Here is a 16,804-nt window from a genome sequence, read left to right as displayed (position 1 = left end):
TAATGTATACAGCCTATTTATTTCCTTCTATATGAAATTTCATTTGAATCCAGTATCGTTTCCTTTCCTGCTAACGTTACAGAAATCGCGGAAATAGTCTACATTCTACATATTGTCATATATATATATATATATATATATATATATATATATATATATATATATATATATATATATATATATATATATATATATATATATATATATATTGATGCATGCATATAAATGTATAACATATTAATTAAAAGGAGTATGCTGAATGAAGTGCTTATAAAAATTGGTGTAAAACATTTTTTAAACGAGATGCATAAGCGGTTTTTATTTTGTGGGAAAACGTTCAACGTTTTTAATTACAGTGGTCAGAGGATCAATTGTCAGTGTGTAAAAGGTTTATAAAAACAAAAGGTTGTATAAATTAATGGGACCTTTATTTTGATGGGTTATGCGGAAGTGGATTTTATCATAGAGCTGCAGTTTTGGAACACCGTTCTAGTCACTAATTTATAATAGAGAATATATATAGACAGTACCGCTAGTATGCGGTTCCGAATTCAGCAAATTACTAGATAAATTAATGAAATTTATTTGGGCTTGAGGTGTAAATGCGGATTTTATCATACAATGCAGTAGCAAATAAATATTTGTATAAATAAATGGGACTTTTATTTACATGTGTCACGGAAGTGTTTTTTTTATCGCAGAGGGGCGGTTGTCAGTTGCGTCCTGCGCTTCTGATAACAGTGCTGCGTTCAGCCCATAGACTGTATTAAAACAGGTTCAGTCCGAACAAAAGGTTGCCCACCGGGTTGAGCACCTACCCCTTGCAATAATAAAAAATTATAATTATTGTTGTACTGTGACAAACATTACGCTATATTGATGTGCGCATGCCTAGTAGCCGTCGCTGTTTCCATCCTAGCGTAAACCCCGATGACACTCTCGCTCATTCATAGCGGACTCTTCGCGCCGAAACACTGCATGACGAACTCATCTGCTTAAGCTACACTTAACCGACAGATTGACCATATATTCATTCAGCTGGAGGAGGTGAGTGAACGAAGACATTTTCTTTCTTTTTTTCTTTCTTTTCTTTTTGCTAAACACTATAAACGTTGAACATGCAGACAGCCCTGATCATCTTCTTCATCACCATCGTCATCACCCAGTTAACGGGGAACGTACCGCAGCAAGCCAGAAGGCGCTATTATAATGTCTATTTTTATAAATATTGTAAATTAATATTTGTAAAGAAACTAAATGTATATCTATTTTAAGAAACCCAAAATTACCTGGAAGTAATTGTAATTAAAAGTAGCGTTACCTGTTAACACTCGCTTTTTTTCTGCTGGTATAACGTTCAACTGTGAATATTAAAAAAAAAAAAAAAAAAAAAAAGCATTACGTTTCGCGGTAAAAATAGAAATAGTATACAATAATATTCTCTTCTGATGGCAGATGTGTCAATCAATATCGGGGTCAACGTGTCATAAGATAAGACGTTCTGCCTCAAAGAAGAATATAAAATGAATATATATATATATATATATATATATATATATATATATATAGATCTCTCTCTATCTCTCTCTTTTTTGGTAGATGAAGTTGCGGTGGGGCTGGACGTGTCTCTTGTTGCTCTCCATCTCCATGGTGACATGGGCTCAGAAAGAAGAGCTGGATGACGAAGAGGAGGCTCAAGTGGAAGATGGAGATGTGGACGTGGAGACAGACAGTGGAGAAAGCACCGAGGTGGACGCCCATGTGTCTTTTGAGGTAAGTCAACACTCATTCCAAATAATACATATTTGTTGTAATGCACACTGCTCCTCATAAGAGCAAAATATGTGTCAGTAGAGTTATCCATGATCAGTGTTCAAACTAAATGGCTTTAGTTATGAGCTATTTCATGTCATCTGTAAATATGCATTATTTGGCACGAATAGGTAACGTACAAGACCCCAGTTCCAACAGGAGACGTGTACTTCACTGCGACATTCGATGATGAGTCTTTGAGCAGGTTTGTCAGTCTTATCAGATTTCCATCACACAAATTATTCTTGTAATCCATTCATGTTTGCTTTGAGATCACCTTTATTGAACTGTACTTCGAAATATTGACAACAGTCACATTTAGCAGATTATCCCCTTTTTTCTTTTCTTTTTTAATACAGCTGCTAAACTGACCACAAAACTGTTCAATAGCTGATTGTATATTGAATATTTATAGCCCTCCTCAGATTGTTGTCCAGTCAGTGATGACTTAACGATCACAATATTTATTTTAAATATATATTCTATTTACACTGCATGGTTTCTTTTTTCTTATTGCTTAATTATTTGTTAGCTTTTTCACGTTTTATTATTTTCCGCAGCTGGCAGGTGTCTAAAACAATGAAAGAGGATGCCGATGAAGATATTGCAAAATATGACGGTTAGTTTTCCAGCTTGATTTAGAATTTTGTGATTATTGAGTGTTGCTTTATGATTGTCTGATTTTAAATAATACTAAAAATGTATTTTATCATTAAACCCTTCTTCTAAAAACTGTTATTCTTTAAAGAACAAACTAAAACCATTGTATTCTGTATGTTTTTCATGCCTGTAGGTAAATGGGAGGTTGAGGCCCTGAAGGAAAACAAGGTGCCTGGGGATTTTGGCTTGGTTCTGAAATCTCGTGCTAAGCACCATGCCATCGCTGCCCTGCTTAACAAACCCTTTGTTTTTATGGACAAGCCTCTTATAGTCCAGTAAGTGGGCTACTTAGATGCACTTTCTGTGATATTTGAAAAATAAAGCTTGTGCATTCTAACAAAAACCAATCTATGCAGGTATGAGGTCAACTTTCAAAATGGAATTGACTGTGGAGGTGCTTACATCAAGCTGTTGTCATATTCCGAAGATATAGACCTGGTATCTTCATTGACTGCTTTATATGATCAGAACAAGTTTGTAAAAACATAACATAAAATTCAAAGTAAACAGATTTGCTAGAAATTGAAATAGAACAGCGATTATAATATACAATTGCTTTTGTAAAGGAAATAAGTGATGTTGATGTGTATATTTTTTGACTCACAGGAGCAGTTTCATGATCGGACACCATACAGCATCATGTTTGGGCCAGACAAATGCGGAGAGGATTACAAACTGCACTTCATCTTCAGACACAAAAACCCTCTTAATGGAGATGTGGAAGAAAAACATGCCAAACGACCAGACGTCGATCTGAAGAAGATCTACACCGATAAAAAGACTCACCTCTATACACTTGGTGTGTACATTTACTTGTGTTACTATAATTGAAAGCATGTGGGAACTCATTACATTACTGTTATTATATAGATATAAGAAATGTTATAATGGATAATCAAATTAATCAATTGAAATAACTGGTGGTTAAATTAGACATTATTGTAAAGCCATTGTTTTGTTTAACAAAGCAGTCTTGCCTGCATGCAATCATTTTTTAATTGAATTGTTCCATAAAAATGTGTAATCTCTTCTCCTTTTCTCAGTTTTAAATCCAGACAATAGCTATGAGATGTTTCTCGATCAGTCCAGTGTTAGCAGGGGAAGTCTGTTGACAGATGTCATTCCGCCTGTGAACCCTCCAAAAGAGACTGACGATCCCAAAGACTCCAAGCCGGAGGACTGGGATGAGAGAGCCAAAATCCCTGACCCAGAAGCAGTCAAACCTGAAGACTGGTGAGATATATCAATGAGTCAAAATGCAAAGAATGCAATAAAAATAATCATTTTTTATTGTTTAGTTGCATAAAACAGTATTTTGTTGTAACTATTACCTTCACGGGTATGTATTTCATTTCATTGTCATAGTGACAGACATGGCATTTGTATAAGTAAGGAACCATGTAAATTTATGAAGTCCTTTATTATCCTTAAAAAATAGCAGCAGTGCTATGTCAAGACCCATTTTTTCTTGATCTATCTAGGGATGAGGATGCCCCAGCTAAGGTGCCTGATCCTGATGCAGTGAAGCCTGAGGGTTGGTTGGATGATGAGCCAGAGTTTGTGTCTGACCCCACTGCAGAAAAGCCTGATGACTGGTGAGAAATAAGAGGCTTGTGGCACTGCACAACAATGAGCTTCTAATGAGAATCAATTTATTTGCCACTTTAAATATTCATAAGAATATAATTTCAAAATATTCACAAAATCATAATCTATGCATCTATCTATCAATAATCTATCTATCTAATCTTTGGGATTTTGCTTTGGTAGGTTTTAGATTTAGGACAGCTGACTCCCAAAGCTTTTTTATATTCAGTGCAGTGGTCAGAATACAACATTTTCCTGATTTCCAGGGCATTTTGCTGGTCTTTTTGTATTTTTATCAGTGAAGAAAATAAACAGACGGTCATGAGAAATTTGGTGTGGGAATGGAATAAGGGCATAACAGAATTTTCATTTTTATGTGAAATAACCCTTTTTGAACAAAGACCAGGCAATAACATAAAAAAGGGGCTTTTTTTGTTAAAAACAGAAAAAGAAGAGAATTAATAAAAAGACAAATAAAGAAAGTTATAAAATAAAATTTATTGTAAAGTAATACATTTGTACTACTTGCATTTTTTTACATTATTTTAATAGGCAAAATGACTGTCCTAACCATAACCTATTAACACACTTGAGTCAAAGCCACGTTTAAGCATGACCTAGTGTAGCCCTGAGGATGGAAACTTTGAGTTTACTCATTTCTTTGTCTAGTAGTGAATTTTCACAACATTAACAATATGAACTTTTACAGTGTGTGCACACATTCATTCCTAATTGTTTGCATGAAATGCTGAAAACTGCTCCTGTGATGATTTTGGTCTTTTCACATTCAGTTAGAAGTTACATTGCATTTATCATATTTTCGAAAGTGACGTGACATTCAGCCAAGTATGGTGACCCATACTCAGAATCTGTGCTCTGCTAACCCATCCGAAGTGCACACACACAGAGCAGTGAACACACACACACACTGTGAACACACACCCGGAGCAGTGGGCAGCCATTTATGCTGCGGCACCTGGGGAGCTGTTGGGGGTTCGGTGCCTTGCTCAAGGGCACTTAAGTCGTGGTATTGAAGGTGGAGAGAGAACTGTACATGCACTCCCCCACCCACAATTCCTGCCGACCCGAGACTCGAACTCACAACCTTTCAATTGGGAGTCCGACTCTCTAACCATTAGGCCACGATTTTCCCAAAGTCAAATATGATATAGCTACACACTCTCACAGTTTAAATAGAAGCGTAATGCTGGAATTCATGCTCGGCCTGTGTGAACAGAGAAATCCCCTGAGGCAGCTCAAATGAGAAAGTCAGTTATCTTTGGTGCTGCAAATTTTGTACAACGCCAAGTACAGTACATTATTATTATGCAATTATGCCATGAATTATATTATACGCCTCAGTCTAGCCCCTTTTATCTGATAGTATTGCTAGACAGTCATCTGTATAATACCCTGTGCTTTTATTTGAGCTTTATTTCATGCTTTTCTAGCAACTTGTCAGTAATATTCTCTTCATCCCCCTTTCTCTCAGGGATGAAGAAATGGATGGAGAATGGGAGGCTCCTCAGGTGGCAAATCCAGCATGTTCAGCCGCTCCTGGCTGTGGTGAATGGAATCCGCCCATGATCAACAATCCTCAGTATAAGGGCAAATGGAAAGCTCCTCTCATAGACAACCCAAACTACCAGGTATTAACATCTGGAGTCTAGAAATGCTGCAGAAGTGCCCATGTTTTATTCAGGACAAGCAAATGTCACACTAAGCCTGCAACTGTTTTAGCCAAAATGTTAATTAATGAGTTGGATACAATGACTAAAGATCTTTAAGAAGCACAAAAAGATATTTCTATTCAACATCTTTGTTTGCAGGGTGTGTGGAGTCCACAGAAGATTGCAAACCCTGACTACTTTGAGGATCTGCACCCATTTAGGATGGAGTCATTCAGTGCTGTGGGTCTGGAGCTGTGGTCTATGACCTCTGACATTTACTTCGACAATTTCATTATTACCTCAGAGAAGGAAGTGGCGGACCGCTGGGCTGCAGACAGCTGGGGACTCAAAAAACTGGTGGCTAGTGCTAATGAGGTACGCCTCTGCCTCTCGCCCCCATGTTTTGCTCTGGGCGTCATTGCTCACTGGGCTTTGGTTTGGTTGAGATACTCAGACTTTTTCTTTCTATCTTAGCCTGGAGTGTTGAGTCAGTTGGCACTGGCTGCGGAAGATAGGCCCTGGCTGTGGGTGGTTTACATCCTCACCATTGGTTTGCCTATTGGATTGGCTGTGCTCTTCTGCTGGCCAAAGGTATGTCCTGACCCCACAGAGGAGATCCCATTGAATGCAAAATAAAACACTTGATATAGCAGGCCTGATTTACAGCTATATTTAGGCTGTGAATCATATAGATGTGTGGGTACAGCGTAATAATTCATTACATAATCTGCTTTCATCACAACAGAAAGATTCTTTCCCAAATAACCAAAAGAGAAGCAGATTAAAACAAACACTCTGCCTACACACATGCACAATTAACTGTACACATTTGCACTGCATTTACATTTGACATGTATTTGTTAAACAGACTCTTTTATTCAAAGCTACTTACAAATGAGGACCACACTTGATTCATCCTGAGGAGAACTGCAGTAAAACTGCACCACAATGTGCTAGGACACATTTGAAGCTAGTACGACATGTTTAAAGAAAACCGAAGCCTTCCTAAAACCTTCATGTTTTGGTTTGATTTTGTCTCCTTTCGCTTCATTTGCTGTCTGGCACGGACTGCTATTTCGTGAACTGGAAATTCAATCCAGTTTTTTTAAAGCAAGGTATTTTAGGGCTGAAATGCTGTTTCAACCAATCAGCATCCAAGATTTGAAGGCTTTAAAAAAGAGGTGGTGTGTTCATGGCTGTACCCATCATTGAGGTCCCAGAGGTCCAGAAATAATTGCCTAATAATAGCTGTGCTTTGGTGCTGCAAAGATATTGTACAGCGCAGGGCAGTATATCAGTGCTTGGAGACGAGCATTACCGCTACCTTTTACAGAAACCAAGTGTAAATCCTAACATGATGCTTTGGTCAAAATGTGAGATTAGAAGTTAGTAAACACTGTATGTGTGACACCTGTGTTATGTTAGACGTTTTAAATGACTAACAGTAAAATCCAGAGATTGTAAAACATGAATTTAATGAACTTGAATGTTACATTTTCCTGATAGCCTTTCTGTAAATTCACTTGTCATCCTCAGACCTAAACTAGAATGGAGTAAAACGTGTGACTTGGAAAAGTGTGTTTATAGGACGTGGTTAGCATTTAGCATTAATTAAAAACAAAAGTTGGGGTTGGGTTTTTGGACCTCTATATATGGCCATGATTGTCATACTCAAACTCAAGTGTTGGTTATTCTGAGAATCCTGGCTCAAATGCAGTCTTTGTTGTGTGTTTGCTGTGTGATGCGATCCACTTAAACAGACCTCATTACATCTAGCTATTTTCTGAGCATAACACAGTTGATAAATCTGGTTTACCATGCTAACCCCATTTGATGTATTGCTAAAGATTAGGGTGTTTAGGCTTAGCTTGCAAGTCCAAAATCCTCTTAATGTGTATTTATCATTGGTAGCATAGCAACAGGCAATCAGCGGCCTGCCCTGAAGCGTTCTACAGGTCTGTCACCAGAAATGAACAGGATGGTGCACGTCTCTGTCCTCTTGGCCAACTGCCTCTTGAATATTCCCTGCTCACACACTTGTATGTGCATTGCAGAAGTCGGATGATGACTATGTGTACAAGAAAATCGATGAGCCCAAAGCCGAACCAGAGGAGGTAGCAGAAGAAGAAGAGGAGGAGGATGACGAGGAGGAGAAAGGAAAAGATGAAGATGAAGCAAAAGCAGAGGAAGATACTGAAGCTACTGGTTTGTAAAATTATGTATCCATTTTTGCTGTTATAAGTACCTTTAAGTGTAGCTGATTTACTTAATTTTCGGACTCCTTTTTCAGGAAAAGAGAAAGGGGACGGGATGGACAACAACATTGGAAAAGATGGTGGAGATACAGAAGAGGAGGAAGAAGAGGAAGAGGCCAGTAAGCCAAATGAAACACCCTCAGAGGATGAAGTAAGCAAGTTTGCACTGGCTTAAAACACAAATATTTTTATTCGTGCAAGTAGATTACATACAGATTCAATGCAAAGGTGTGAGTAGAGGCCGCCAACACGCAATATTTATGCAGTAGTGAAAGGTAACACGTACATCAATGCAGGATTAATACTCATCCTTCTTTGGATGGTGCTGTGATCCCAGACACTTCTGGAAAAATAATAAAGGACCGCGAATTAACTGTTGGAAAAGTTGCCCTAAATACGAGACGTGCTTCCTATTCTCAGATATGTGTGCTGTTGAATGTTTTAGATTTGTTTTATTCTGCGCATGACATACATCTTACGATTATAAAATTGGGCAAGTTTTTCCATTTTGCATAAAGAATTATCCTGACGGGAAGTGAGTCTGTTTTAACTTCACAGACTTCAGTGAGTGAGTGTCAACGCACGCATGTATGTCGAAGAGATGGAGCAGATTAGAAAGTGAACTCAATAATTCTGACTAAAGTATTTTCATATATTTTGCGTCCAAAAGTGTAAACACTTCAAATCTCTTTCCCCAATTACTACAGCAATATGAAACTGCAGCGTTGCACCAATATTGACAGAATTAAATCATTTGTTTTAATTAAAGCATGGTTTGTTTTCAGAGTATTTAGAGTAGTTTTATTTATCATTTATTAGTTTCTTTTGTTGTTGTTGTTTTTGTTTCATTTTCCCAAATTCTGTTTTTCATTTTTCTAGATAACCTTTCAATGATCCAATTAAATTTTAGTAATAAAAAGGGTCTTTTAAAATGTTCTTCATACTTTAATATTTTATATTAACTTTATCACGCAATTTTGAGTTTTTATCTCACAATTCTGAGGGGAAAATAATCAGAATGGTGAGATATAAACTTGCAATTATGAGAAATGTAGTCACAATTGTGAGATACAAACTGACAAATCTGACTTTTTTTCTCTGAATTGTGAGATATAAACTCGCAGTCGCAAGTCATAAAGTCCAGAGTTCTGAGTGGTAAAAAAACACATTTTCTTGCATCATCTCTGAATTATAATATCTCACAATTGTGACTTTACATTCGACAATTCTGAAATTTTATCTCACAATTCTGAGAAAAAGTCAAAATTGCAGCAGAATCATGAGATTAAAAACAATTGCAATTGCATTTTTTTTTTTCATATAGTGGCCGAAACGGGCTTCCATAGAAATCAGTACTAACACAGTTGGAAATAACCTGCTAGAAATATTATGAATAAGTCACGGTGTTTGATTTTATTTTAAAGAAACACTGTGATTGTGCCATGTTTTGCTAGACTGAGATTTCGGTTTGCACTGATTATCTCAATCCATTGATTGTTATTTGACTGACAGTTTTGGGTCTTTGCAGATGAAGGACGCCGATGAAGGAATTCAGAGCACAGGAGAAGAACCTAAAGCTGTGAGAAAGAGAAGAGTACGGAAGGACTGAAAATCCACATTTTGTCCATGTTTCTTCCTCCCTTCTCTCGTTCCTTTGCCTCTTTTTGCTGCATGCTTTCGGCAATATGCCCTTCAGCATGCGAAAAAACAGCAAACTTAGCCGCTCTCCTGAAGAGGTCATTCTTCATCCTAATGAACCTCGCATCCCCTCTTTCAGTCTTCCACTTAGTTACCGTTGGGATTTATACAAAAGATACAAAAGTCAGACCTGCTGAGTTTTAGCTCCAAGTTTTTCCCATTTCTTTTTCTTTATAGATTACTATTCAAGTAGTACCGGGCCAGTGTTTCCCAACTAGTAAGTTTGAATACTGTGAAGGGAAATGTACAATGGATATTTTAGAACGACAAACTAGTTTATGATCACCTCAACGTTTCTTGTTTAAGTTATTCAAAAAAAAAAAAAAAAAGAGTTGAGTTTCTTGTGAGTTTTTAAGTTATGATCAATTCGCTTTGATCGTATTTATCGTTTGTATCTTGTTTGAAAAATGATGCAGTTGAGTTTAGAAATAAGACTTTTTAATCTTGCATTCTACTGTCATTACCACTGTTAGCAGGCTCTGGAGAAGAGCTCCGTCAAACCAGGAGCCGCCTTCAAACATCTAGGTCAGTAAAGCGCTAGGAATGCAAATCAGTATTGCTTTTTTGGCATGGAAGAGAGTCGTTACACACAGTCAGAGCTGATCTCAGCTCAGCATCATCACTCATTCTCTCTTAACAGCAGACCCAGACACAAGCACACTGAAAACACACTGACCACCATGTATGAAGCAGACAGGTTGTTTTTCAACTGCTGAACAGTTTCGTCTCTCTGCTTTTTTTAGGTTTTGTTCAGCCTTACAAGAACAACCTTTTGTTTACATGTTTGCAAACTGTTCATTGCTCTTGGAAATAAATATTTACTATAAATTTGTGCACCTTTGACATGACTTCGCCAGGAACCCTGGTTTGTGCAAAGGCAAAGTATTTTATTAAAGGCATAATTGTAACAAAATGAAATGTACACTTTTGGAACAGGCAGTACTTTACATTGGGACCTTGCAAACATACATTACACAAATGAATTTTTTACAAAAGTAAAATAAGATTGAGTATATAGTGTTGTGGCAGATGCTTCTGTGTCATATCATTAATTCATAGTAAGTGAAATTTCACATCAGCAAACTGAGCAAAGAGCAGAGCATCTGTCCTCCTAAATGCCGCCCAAGCAGACACTTTGGAGCAATCAGATCAATATCACTCAGCAGTCTCAACCAGACTGGTCTTTGAAAGCAGTAAAAGCTCAAATCCATTCATTTCATTTCATCCATTTTAAGTCCCTCAAACAAAAGGACACGGCCAGGAAGAGCAAACTCTCCAACACAATGCTGCAGTTTACACTGGTAGCCAGTTTCAATCAATTGATCCTACTCAACAGATGTTTGGTTTGTGCACTAGTCATACCTTTTAAGATAAATCCAAATATGAAAGCAAGTAAATGGTTTGGTGAGTCAAATAATGGAACATATGAGGAGGTACTTTGTTTTAACCAGTGGGTCAGGAAATTAAAGAAATTGCATACTTTCTGCACCAGCTGAGCAACTGGCATTAAGATAATTGGCAGTAACCTTGGGTTAAATTAGAAAAATCACATGCCAAGTGAGGGAGGACTAATTTAGGGTATCCATCTTTAGCCTTTTACATCATGCACTTTAGTTATGTGATATCATGCACATTCAAGAGAACAGATCTGTGTTCAATCTGGCTGTACACTGCAAATTTTAGCAGTTGAAAGCCAAAAAAAACCTTAAATTCAGCATAAATTATTTTTTTAAGAACCTGACTTCAGCTGTCTAGTATTTAAAAAGGTTGTAAAGTCAATGAGAGGGTCTGAGATTGATTATGTACCTGCTAAATGAATTATACAGGAGTGGTATTACACCAGCTCTGTACTTATCTGACCACAAACTGCATCAGGCATCCTGTTATATTTCGTAACACAGTTAGCTGACAAGGAAAGACAGCAGCTCAGTCCATTCAAGTTTTACCCATACCATACTGAGAGATGCATCAGTACATTGTACAACAAAATAAATACAAAATAGCAGCTTATATGAATAAGCTAGTAGTTTGAATGCTGGAAAGAGGAGATGATGGATAAAGTAGACGTGACCACACGTTATTTCCGTTTGCTTTTGGTGTCGGTGGTCTGAAACACGCTGGAGGCAGACATGAGGTTCTCGATGTACTGCCCGAGAACCTGGTTCTCCGATTTGAGCTTAAGGTTCTCCTCTTTCACCGCATCCACACGTGCAGAGAGATCTAATGGAAACAGACACAACACATTAGAGTGCATCACTTAGCTTTTTCCAGCAGCCATTTAGAGAGCCTGAGCGGATCAGAGTAGAATGGTTTGAGGAAAAACAGAAACATGATGGGTGTCTATTCAGTTACAAAACAGCAACAGCTAACCACTAAGACAACAGTTTTATATTACAATGTACACTCAAAGACTTTCAAACCTTCAAGTGTGTGCTGTAGCTCCAACACTTGGTTTATGAGTCTCCTCTTGTCCTCTTGCTCGACTTGATTCTCCATTTCTCCTGAAAACACACATATAAGATCTGAAATTGCGCCAAATCAACTTTCATTTTAACAATACGCATTTTAACTACATGATAAAACATATTATCACAACCTGTGGGTGATATTTACCATCAATCTCACAGTTCATGGTGTTATCCTGGTCCTCTGGTCTGAAGCGTAGGACTGTCGGTTGTCCGTCAGCTGTGAGTGAGAGATAGGCTATTATCAGCGTGATATAAAATATGCTTATAATATAAACAATTAGTTATGACTTTGAAAATGTACAAAAGTAATTTCATGGCAGTCGTTGGGAGTACCACACAAATAACGTTACCGTTTCAAGGTCCCAGCCCAGCGCATAAAAAGATACGGTTAAGTTAGCTATTGGCTAACAACAAACCATCGCCTGACATAAAGAAATATAGTTCACAGACAGATAAGATCGCTATCATTTAAATTACATGCTTAAAACGTAATTATCTTGCTATTAGTACTCAACACGTGATATTTTAACTTATTTTTATGAAGTTTCAATACATGCTACGTCCAATCATCATCAGTCTCCATTGGTTCTTACGCTTTACAGGCCGCTACAGCAGCCTGGGTGATAAAAGACATGTTAGAAACAGGCCCCGATAACAAAACTCAGTTAAATAATCAGCAGCTAATAAACTAAAAAATAAAAAGAATAATAATAAATGAACGCCGACAGGAAATAAACATGATGGAATGTGATAAGAACTTAAGTACACACACTGATAGAGTCACACAGTCCTAACTTACCTGATAAAATACTAAATTGGCCCCGTATTATTTATTATCAAGCCTCCAAAGCTGATGTCAAGGTAATGATGCAGGCAGTCCGTTACCTCATCGCTTCTCTGTTTCTCTCTCGCATTGCACTCACTACCAAAAAAAAAGCACCGACAGATGGAGACAAAGCTCATAACTGCCTTCTGTTTTTAAAGAATATTATATGAAAAACAATGCAGTATGCAACATAATAAACATTTGTCCTCATTAGAATTATTAGTATTATTATTTTGAAATTATTATTATGATAGTATGCTACTTTGTTGTCACATAACCTCATAGAATCATTCTAATACTAATCATAAATAATTCTGGTAAAATCTGCCCAATTAAAACACAATAAAACCAAGCAGCCAGACATTATAATATTAGGAATCAACTACATAATGATGAAAGATTTTGATGAATTGTGTTCTTGACTAGGGTATTTTTCATAAATGTCAGGATGGGGAAATATATCACGTGTTTTAAGTGTAAGCAATGCATCGGTCACAATACTTGGGTGCCAAAAACAAGGCTTTAATAGTTTTTATGTCATCTGCTTTCACATAAGTTTTTAATATTTACATTTTGTGGTTTATAATAGGTGGATTAATAGCATCTTACCCCATTTAATTTGACAACACGTCCAGCTATTGGGGCATGTTGTCACTAAAGGTCACCATATGTTATATGTGCTGTTTCTGCTTAATAATGGTTGTAATAATCAAATGCTTTTATTTCTAGTAAAAAGTGCAACAACCAGCTCCAGTCTGTACTCACCAACATCTTTTGTGTTCCTCAGAAGAACTAAGGTCATAAAGGTTTGGAAACTACATCAGGATGAGGAAATGATGACCGATCCTTCATTTTTAGGTGAACTATCCCTTTAAAAATGACCGCTCAGAGTAGACATGAGTCATCTGAAATATGCAGCCTTTGTTCTACTTACTGACTGCTCTGGCAGTAGCTATACACACATGATTACTGTATGTGTGAGCTCGTCTGTACACAAGCACACACCTACTGCCTCTTATGGAGGTTTCTGACATGTGTTGACACAGTGCCTCTTTATTCATTCCTGTATTTGGACAAGAAAACCACATGCTGCACAGCACTAAAGTATTTAGATACTTAAGTTATTGCTAGAACCTAAAAAAAAATTAGCCTGAAAGCACTGTAAGTCGCTTTGGATAACAGCGTTTGCTAAATGCATAAATATATTTATTTATTTTATTTAACTTATATCCTACTGCTCAAAGAATATACTTAATGCATCATTTAAAAAATGAAAGTAAACATTCTAGTACTTAATATTAATTGACATTATGTATTTAAGTTGGGGGTTCGATTCCCCGGGAACACATGATATGATATTATATGTAAAAATTGATAGCCTGAATGCACTGTAAGTCGCTTTGGATAAAAGCGTCTGCTAAATGCATAATTTAAATTTTTATTTAATTTAATTTAATAAACTAAATAATAATAATAGTAGTAGTAGTAATTGGGTATATGCACTTATTGAGTTCATGTTGTATTTGTGGCTGTTGAGGTGGGGTAGGGTAAGATTTGGGCAGGTTTGGTGGTATGGTTAGATTTAATGTTTGGCCATGGTCAACCATGCAATTCAACTACATAAATGTATATTTATGTTATTACATGTGTTATTCTTTTTTAAATGTAAGTACAGTAAACAATAAATTTATTGTATCAAATTATTAATATAAATTTTGGTAGTACATAGTTTTAAAGACAATATGAAGTGGGCAGTGTTACATCAGTATCACTGAGATACTGATTTATTTTTTGTATCCAGAGCAGGTTTTCTTTTCTTTCTTTCTTTTTTCTTTTTTTTCAGACATACTGTTGATGTTACTGCATTGGACAAAAACTTACTGACATTTATCATTAAGGGTAGTCAAAAAACAATTTCCCAAAGATTTTTATTATTATTATTATTATTATTATTATTTTATATATAATTTTTGTACTTTTTGGGAGGGAATTTTTCCCACCTCAAAAATTCCGGCCTAAAACGATTTTTTATGAGCTTATATTTATATTATATTATTACCAAATATTGGATTCAATTTTTGGTCAACTTGTTTTCTTTCAGTTAGCACAGGCTTTGCATAGTTTTTTTTTTTTTTTTTTTTTTTTTTAAATGGATTGATCTAAAGCTTTATTGATCTGAGCTTTTGAGTTTTTTGAGCGAACACTGCCAAATTCTTACCACAAATACAGCTTTGTTTCCCACACAACAACAGAGGTGCATAAGCTCAGATCAGTAAGGCCTATGAGCAAAAATGTCAACAAATACAAAACCTGTGCTCACTGACAGAAAACAGGTCGACTGAAAGATTGAATCCAAGGTTTGGTGTTAATATACTCTACCACAATGAGAGTGCATAATGTGCACCTGTGTGCTTCTATTCATGTACATTTCCCAGTTTCCCGAACAAAGAGAACTGATTTCAGATCAGCTTTAGGACAAGACAAGGCAAGTCTTACCTGAATCATCAGCTAGTGAGATGTTTGTAAACGTCCCATCATCTTCATCCACTTCTCCCTTCATGACCAAGAGTGTTTGTTCGCAAATGTGAGTATAATTTATTAGACTAAATGTCTTCGGTAAGGTCCTTTCTCTCACTCTCTCTCTTCCTGAAACGCTGCAGAGTTCGTCCGGCCTTACCCTCTCAATTATTCACCATCACCACGGTTACCAACCAGACCTGTGTGGTAACTCAGGTGACAAAGCTGAAGCAGACTTTAGGGCGACGCCTGCTGAGAGATCCAGAGTTCACTCGTTCACTTTCTCAGATTACAGTGAGACCCCCCCCCCCCAACCTTCTCACCCAACTGCGCACACCTTTAACTTTCTCGCACCATCTGTCTCATTTCATCGGTGCTCCAGTGTGACACATTAACTAAAGGAAGTGTCTGATGGCCTCACACAAACAAAACCACATGGCAGTGTTTAACTACACAGACTTAATTGGTTTGCACTTTGATCAGTGTTGTAAAAAGCCTGAAGTTTTACTACAAGCTACTGAAATGACTTGTTGTGATGCATTGATTGGCACTCTAGGTGCTTTCTTTCTTGTTTCATTTAAAGCTGCAGGCATAAGAAATCTTGACAGGCTAGTTTCTGATTCTAATAGAGTTAAACCAAAACCTGCAGCAAATACTTCTTATGCAAAGGCTGCATTTTTTCATACCATAGTATGGCAATTCTTTATTTGTCTCAATCTTCATGAAAGGACAACAGACATGGACTTGTAATGACAAAACTGGATTTCATGGGGTCTTCAAAAGAATAGTTCAGCCAAATTGAAAATTAGTTGAAAATGTATCCACCCCAGGAGGCCGGTCAAGATGTAGTTTCTTCATGGGAGCAGATTCGGGGGAGATTTAGCATTACATCACTTGCCCCAGTGGATCATCTGCAGTGAATGGGTGCCGTCAGAATGAGAGTCTGATAAAAACATAAATTCAGAATAGTTCCAACAAACTTTTTCACTGAGGGAATCTTTCTATCTATCTATCTATCTACATATCTATCTATCTATCTATCTATCTATCTATCTATCTATCTATCTATCTATCTATCTATCTACCTGTCTGTCTGTCTGTCTGTCTGTCTGTGTGTGTGTGCACGCGTGTGTGTGTGTATATATATATATATATATATACATGTACATGTATTTAGGTATAGGGTATGGCCTTGCATTGTTAAATGTTAAATGTTATAATATTAATGTTTTTGGCAAGGATCATCTGTACAAAATCACATCGTCTCTGTCTGTTGGCAACAAAGCTTTGATAATCGTCTGACAAGTATGT

At 36.8% G+C, this 16,804-nt stretch overlaps 2 protein-coding genes across 4 annotated transcripts; one reads left to right on the top strand and one right to left on the bottom strand.

Moving 5' to 3' along the window:
• Positions 1-704: 704 nt before the first annotated feature.
• clgn (calmegin) lies at positions 705-10,510 on the top strand. The gene is made up of 15 exons (XM_052546115.1): positions 705-1,047; positions 1,600-1,773; positions 1,944-2,017; positions 2,373-2,431; positions 2,606-2,747; positions 2,829-2,910; positions 3,079-3,271; positions 3,516-3,705; positions 3,954-4,067; positions 5,552-5,708; positions 5,889-6,104; positions 6,204-6,320; positions 7,784-7,934; positions 8,020-8,135; positions 9,513-10,510. The coding sequence occupies exons 2-15, from the start codon at positions 1,600-1,602 to the stop codon at positions 9,591-9,593; spliced, it is 1,866 nt and encodes a 621-aa protein (XP_052402075.1). The 5' UTR covers positions 705-1,047; the 3' UTR covers positions 9,594-10,510.
• Positions 10,511-10,548: 38 nt separating this feature from the next.
• On the bottom strand, positions 10,549-15,846 carry LOC127949153 (short coiled-coil protein A). 3 transcript variants are annotated; one of them, XM_052546116.1, is made up of 4 exons: positions 15,473-15,846; positions 12,296-12,367; positions 12,103-12,183; positions 10,549-11,902 (listed from the first exon to the last, which is right to left on the bottom strand). In XM_052546116.1, the coding sequence occupies exons 1-4, from the start codon at positions 15,534-15,536 to the stop codon at positions 11,760-11,762; spliced, it is 360 nt and encodes a 119-aa protein (XP_052402076.1). In that variant the 5' UTR covers positions 15,537-15,846; the 3' UTR covers positions 10,549-11,759. The 3 variants fall into 3 exon arrangements, with proteins under 3 accessions (XP_052402076.1, XP_052402077.1, XP_052402078.1); XM_052546117.1 differs by lacking the exon at positions 15,473-15,846 and adding an exon at positions 12,950-13,078; XM_052546118.1 differs by lacking the exon at positions 15,473-15,846 and adding an exon at positions 12,501-12,939.
• Positions 15,847-16,804: the final 958 nt, after the last annotated feature.

The sequence above is a fragment of the Carassius gibelio genome, chromosome B1 (genome assembly GCF_023724105.1).
Source record: "Carassius gibelio isolate Cgi1373 ecotype wild population from Czech Republic chromosome B1, carGib1.2-hapl.c, whole genome shotgun sequence".
Classification (NCBI taxonomy): Eukaryota; Metazoa; Chordata; class Actinopteri; order Cypriniformes; family Cyprinidae; genus Carassius; species Carassius gibelio.
This window is presented reverse-complemented; position numbering and strand designations above follow the sequence as displayed.